The following is a 6343-nucleotide window of genomic DNA, read 5'->3' as shown; positions in this document are numbered from 1 at the left end:
CAGATTTAATTAATTCATCAGTAACTATTTCCTAATGAATTGACATTTTGATAGCATGACCCAGCTGCTTCTTTTCTCCACCTGTAATATGCAAAATACAGGGTGATTATTAAAATTAGAGATAATACATGTGAATAGTCTAATAGAGTGCTATGCAATATGGTTGCTGTGGGCTCCAGAACATATGCATAGCAAAGATTTATGCGCAGCAATACTATTGAAGAGGAAGATAAGGAAGTTGCATTAAGGTCTTTAATTATATAGCAAAGATGTGCTTGTACTTGGGGCTTTTACTTGGACTATGTTTATTTTGGGTGGTTGTGAGGCTAATGAAAATCAAAGACTATGAAAGACAACCCCTTTACCTCAGGCCACTAGCAGAGCATTGCATGAGACAGATATTTGTACATTATAGTTAATTTTATTATCACGAAAACTGAACATTTACCACTGCCTCACTGGGATAAGCCAGTTTTGTCTTTGGTATCTTTGTCTACTTCTCTGACTGAAAAAAGTATATTCATCTTACACAAAACAGGCTCCAGGTCAGTCTAAACTACGGGTGTGTCTTTTATTGGTGATCCAATACAGTTCTTTAAGATAATCAAGTCCTTAGTTTTTCACTGCCCCATGATAGGCACCATTAAATTCAAAAGGATTCATACAAAAATAGCCCTGAGGTACTAAGATGAAATCTAAAGCATCTATTCCAAATACATGACAAAGGAAAAAAAAATTCAGAATGGTTTCTTGTACAGTCTAACAAATTTCAACAGAGATCTTCAAACTAATAATCTGAGAGAAAAAAATTAAAGTGTAGGCAATTAAAACAATTTTTTTTAACTGAGCCCGGTGTAGTTCAGTTGGTTGAGCATCATCCTGCAAAGTGAAAGGTCACAGGTCAGGGCACATGGTGGGGTTACAGGCCCAGTCCCCAGGTGGGGCATGTGCGAGAGGCAACTGATCGATGTTTCTCTCCCTCTTTTCTCCTCTCTCTACAAGTAAATAAATAAATAAAATCTTTTAAAAACTTTAACTGAAAGAAAATTCCATTTTTTTAATTTATTGATTTTTGAGAGAGAGGGAGGGAGGAAGAGAGATGGATCTGTTGTTCCACCCACCTACGCATTCATTGGTGGACTCCTGCATGGGCCTTGACTGGGGACAGAACCCCAGCTGCTTCCCTAGCGCACCAGATGACCACTCCAACCTACTGAGCCAGGGCAAGAAAATCCAATTTTTATCATCTGAATGATATCCCAGAACATTAAAGCCTGACAAGTACAGGCCTTGTCCGGATAGCTCAGTTAGTTAGAGCATCCCCCCTTAAGCCAAGGTTGCAGGTTGGATACTTGGTCAGGGCACACACAAGAATCAGCCAATGAATGCATACATAAGTGGAACAAATTGATGTTTCTCTCTCTCTCTCTCTCTCTCTCTCAAAAATCAATAAATAAAATATTTCATTAAAGCCTGACAATACGGGCTGTGTATCACACACGCTGGCTAATTAAGTAGGTCTAGAGAGTTAGAAGAGTAACAGTGCATAGGAAAAGAACCCGTTTGATAGTGGGTTTTTGTTGTTTCATGACCAGTGAAATAGAAGCAGAAGCATGGAAACATGGAACATGCTGACAGCTGGGGAGGAGGTGAGAACTGGATGAAAGAAGGTGAAAGGATTAGCCAAAAATCATATATGCACAACCCACAGACAGAGACAACAGTGTGGTGATGGCCAGAGGGAAGTGGAGACAGGGGCTGGGTGATAGCAAGCAAAGGGGGTGGGGTGGGGAATGGGGCGTCTGTAATTGTGTCAGCAATGAAAATAAAGTGAAAAGAAAAAGAAAAAACGAGGTCATAGACTTCTCCAATGTTTCTACTTCGTAGTGAAATTTGCAGGATCAAGGCAGGGTGTAGTAGGACCAGCTTAAACTCTAACAAGGGCTCAGTACCATCCGTAGTTCCAGAAAAGTCCTGCGGGAGACTAGGAAGTAAGGCCAATCCTCTCCCAGTACCAGATGCAACCCAAAACACTCCTTCCTGTTGTTAATGTCCGGAAACTACAAAATAAAGATTTCTAGGCACTGCACTCACTATTCTGTTCTTAGAAACTGTGTCCTCAGGACAGCCTGAAACCAGAACCTAATTCAGGGAGAAACAAAGTTGACATTCCGCTTTCTCCATTCACCTAACTTTCACTGGAACAGTGTGGAACCACACCACACGATGACACCTTGTATAAGGCTCAAAAACGCAAGAAACTTCAAAAGGTAAACCTTCCTTCCCGGCGCCAGGGACCGAGCTGACACTACAGGCAGGCGGCCAACCTGACCTACAACAGGAACACAAAGTAAGCCAACACAAGGTAAGCCAACCTTTATCTTCCAGCCGCAGACGGTAGGTCCTGCAGAGACTACGTCTCCCAGCATGCAGCGCGAACACGTTCCCAGCGGCCGCGCAGGAGACCGCGGCATGCCGGGAGGTGGGGTTTCTTCCGTCTTTGAAGTACCTGGAGGGGTTTATTTTCCCCTCACGAACTAACGACGCTCTCACTCTTGGACTCTTGGGGCGAGTGAGACCAGATATGGATACCCTCACACTAGTGACCACTTTCTAATTCTAGTCTGGTCTTTCCGCTAGAGTAATTTTGGGAAAGCGCAGAAAAAAAATTCTTTACGGTTTTCCGTTTCCGGTAGGCTTGTTGCCTTGGTAACTAGGACGCACAGCAACCCTGGCGGTTATGGCGCGCCTGGGCGGTACGCAGATCCCCGACGGGGAGTTCACCGCCGTGGTGTACCGGCTCATCCGCGATTCCCGCTACGCCGAGGCGGTGCAGCTGCTGGGCGGAGAGCTCCAGCGGATCCCGAGGAGCCGCGCCGGCCTGTCGCTGCTGGGCTACTGCTACTACCGCCTGCAGGAGTTCGCGCTGGCCGCCGAGTGCTATGAGCAGCTGAGCCAGCTGCACCCGGAGCTGGAGCAGTACCGCCTGTACCAGGCCCAGGCCCTGTACAAGGCGTGCCTTTATCCGGAGGCCACCCGGGTCGCCTTCCTCCTCTTGGACAACCCCGCCTACCACAGCCGGGTCCTCCGTCTGCAAGCTGCCATCAAGTACAGCGAGGGCGATCTTCCCGGGGCCAGGAGCCTGGTGGAGCAGCTACTGAGTGGGGAAGGGGGAGAAGACAGTGGGGGTGAGAACGAGTCAGATGGCCAGGTCAACCTAGGTTGTTTGCTCTACAAGGAGGGACAGTACCAAGCTGCATGTTCCAAGTTCTTTGCAGCCCTGCAGGCCTCAGGCTACCGGCCTGACCTTTCCTACAACCTGGCTTTGGCCTATTATAGCAATCGTCAGTATGCCCCAGCTCTGAAGCACATCGCTGACATTGTTGAGCGTGGCATCCACCAGCACCCAGAGCTAGGTGTGGGCATGACCACCGAGGGCATCGATGTTCGCAGTGTTGGCAACACTTTAGTCCTTCACCAGACTGCTCTGGTGGAAGCCTTCAACCTCAAGGCAGCCATAGAATACCAACTGAAAAACCATGAGGCCGCTCAGGAAGCCCTCACTGACATGCCACCCAGGGCAGAGGAAGAGTTGGACCCTGTGACCCTGCACAACCAGGCACTAATGAACATGGATGCCAGACCTACAGAAGGGTTTGAAAAGCTACAGTTTTTGCTCCAACAGAACCCCTTTCCCCCAGAGACCTTTGGCAACCTGTTGCTGCTGTACTGTAAGTATGAGTATTTTGACCTGGCCGCAGATGTCCTGGCAGAGAATGCCCACTTGACTTACAAGTTCCTTACACCCTATCTCTATGACTTCTTGGATGCCATGATCACTTGCCAGACAGCTCCTGAAGAGGCTTTCATTAGGCTTGATGGGCTAGCAGGGACGCTGACTGAGCAGCTTCGGAAACTCACTATACAAGTACAGGAAGCAAGACACAGCAGAGACGATGAAGCTGCCAAAAAGGCAGTGAATGCATATAATGACATCCTGGAGAGATATATTCCCGTGTTGATGGCCCAGGCAAAAATCTACTGGAACCTTGAAAATTATCCAGTGGTAGAAAAGATCTTCCGCAAGTCTGTGGAGTTCTGTAGTGACCATGATGTGTGGAAGCTGAATGTGGCCCATGTTCTGTTCATGCAGGAAAACAAATACAAAGAAGCCATCGGTTTTTATGAGCCCATAGTCAAGAAGCACTATGACAACATCCTGAGTGTCAGTGCTATTGTACTGGCCAACCTCTGTGTTTCATATATTATGACCAGTCAAAATGAAGAAGCCGAGGAGTTGATGAGGAAGATCGAAAAGGAGGAAGATCAGCTCTCCTATGAAGACCCAGACAAGAAAACCTACCATCTCTGCATTGTGAATTTGGTGATAGGAACACTTTACTGTGCCAAAGGAAATTATGACTTCGGGATTTCTCGAGTTATCAAAAGCTTGGAACCTTACAATAAAAAACTGGGAACTGATACCTGGTATTACGCCAAAAGGTGCTTCCTGTCCTTATTAGAAAACATGTCAAAACACACAATCATGCTTCGTGACAGTGTTATCCAAGAATGCATCCGGTTTCTAGAACACTGTGAGCTTTATGGCAGGAACGTACCTGCCGTTATTGAACAACCCCTGGAGGAGGAAAGAATGCATACCGGAAAGAACACGGTCACGTATGAATCCAGACAGTTGAAAGCTTTGATTTATGAGATTATAGGATGGAATATGTAGTCATGTCTGATAATATATCTTAATATACTGTTTTATTTGTATTTAGTTGTTGGCATCTTAACTTTGTTTAATGTTGAACTTTGTATACTTTAAAATTATAATAAAAATAATTTAACCTGTTTTTACAAACTTCACTAAGTGAAATATAACAATTTTAACACATATATATGAAAAGTTCAAAACTGAATGGGGACACTGTTAGATCTTGTAGTGCCTGTGTTCCCTCTCCTTTCTTATCGCTTGTGCTTTGTTGTATTTTGTGAGTCCCCCGAGTGAGGATTACATTTTCCAAAAATTGGGCACTGTCAAGCCTAGAATTCATTGATTAAAGACTTTCTAGGCTTTTAATAACTTTAGGGATTGTGTGTTTTAATCTCACCATCTACCCTCATTATTATATTAATTTATAACTCATACATTTTACATAGCATTTGGGATGTTTTTCCAGGGTTTTTCAATATAGCTGTAATGCTTTATGTAACCAAAATTATTTAGGTCTTTTTTTTTAAGTGTGCAAGATTCAGTGGGAAATCTTGTACTCTTAACTGAATTATGGTGATATGTTATAGAGCATGGTTTTCTTTTGTTCCATTTGTTAATAATCTGAATATATGAACAAGATAGATATACTGTATTTTGCTGTGTCTAATGTGCACTTTTTGTCCACATTTTTGAGGGAAAAATAAGGATGCGCATTATACATGGTAGTACTCATAGATATATAAATGTTTTTAATTCTTTTATTCTTATGTGTTAAAAGTGTACCTCTAGATATCCGTATGCAAAATAATACACTGGAATACAATAATCGGCTTTGTTTCTAAAATAAATAAATAAATCATTGAATTTAAACATTAGAAGATCTTTTTTCCTGAAAGTTTGGGTCAAAAAAGTGGGTGCACATTATACACAGGCATGCGTTATACACGGCAAAATACGGCACTATCGCTGTTTTTCCTAACTCTCATATCTCACAGTGACTCATAGTAGAGGTGCCCTGAAAACTCAGTTCTACTTCTTACCTTTGTGTTTCCTGCATAGGACATGTTAATGCTAGAGTTGTTTGCATTTTGTATCCTTTTGGGTGAGAAAAAATCTACACTATTGCTATGACCCCACCAAACGTGTCTCCTGCCTCCACCACAGATGAAAAGGTCAGTTCTGAAACTTGCGTCTGGCAGATTCACAATGCTACTTTCACGTCCACAACCCTCCCGTGAGAACTCCACTCATTCTGATTAGGCATTTTATTTTCTGTACCATATAAGGTCTTTACTCTTAGTTTCCCTACCCTTTTTCTCTCCATAAATCGGACAATCCCAACTTGCTTAGAAAAAAAAAGTATTAGGTTGAATTATATGAAATTGTTGATTTTCAAAGTTTTCGACCTATACAACTAGCAATTTCTTATGGTTCAACCTAATCTACTGAAAGTTAGTGAACCCCTACTATAACACGATTTTTTTTTCCTTCAAGGAGAAATCACTTAGCCACATAGATACCCACATGAAGTATTCTCAGCATAAATCCTCTGTAACATGACCTCCTGGGCGCTCAAATTCTATTAGATCTATCAGAAATTTTGGCTTATTATGAGGTCCAATG

General features: G+C 43.2%; 1 protein-coding gene across 1 annotated transcript; it reads left to right on the top strand.

The window, feature by feature from the left end:
* The first annotated feature begins 2468 nt into the window (after positions 1-2468).
* Positions 2469-5545, top strand: IFT70B (intraflagellar transport 70B). The gene has a single exon (XM_024561541.3). The coding sequence runs from the start codon at positions 2741-2743 to the stop codon at positions 4736-4738; it is 1998 nt and encodes a 665-aa protein (XP_024417309.1). The 5' UTR covers positions 2469-2740; the 3' UTR covers positions 4739-5545.
* The last annotated feature ends 798 nt before the right edge of the window (positions 5546-6343 follow it).

The sequence above is a fragment of the Desmodus rotundus genome, chromosome 2 (genome assembly GCF_022682495.2).
Source record: "Desmodus rotundus isolate HL8 chromosome 2, HLdesRot8A.1, whole genome shotgun sequence".
Classification (NCBI taxonomy): domain Eukaryota; kingdom Metazoa; phylum Chordata; class Mammalia; order Chiroptera; family Phyllostomidae; genus Desmodus; species Desmodus rotundus.
This window is presented reverse-complemented; position numbering and strand designations above follow the sequence as displayed.

What these genes read in the sequence shown, in the direction of transcription:
- IFT70B (XM_024561541.3), top strand. Translation starts at nt 2,741, where the DNA reads ATGGCGCGCCTGGGCGGTACGCAGATCCCCGACGGGGAGTTCACCGCC.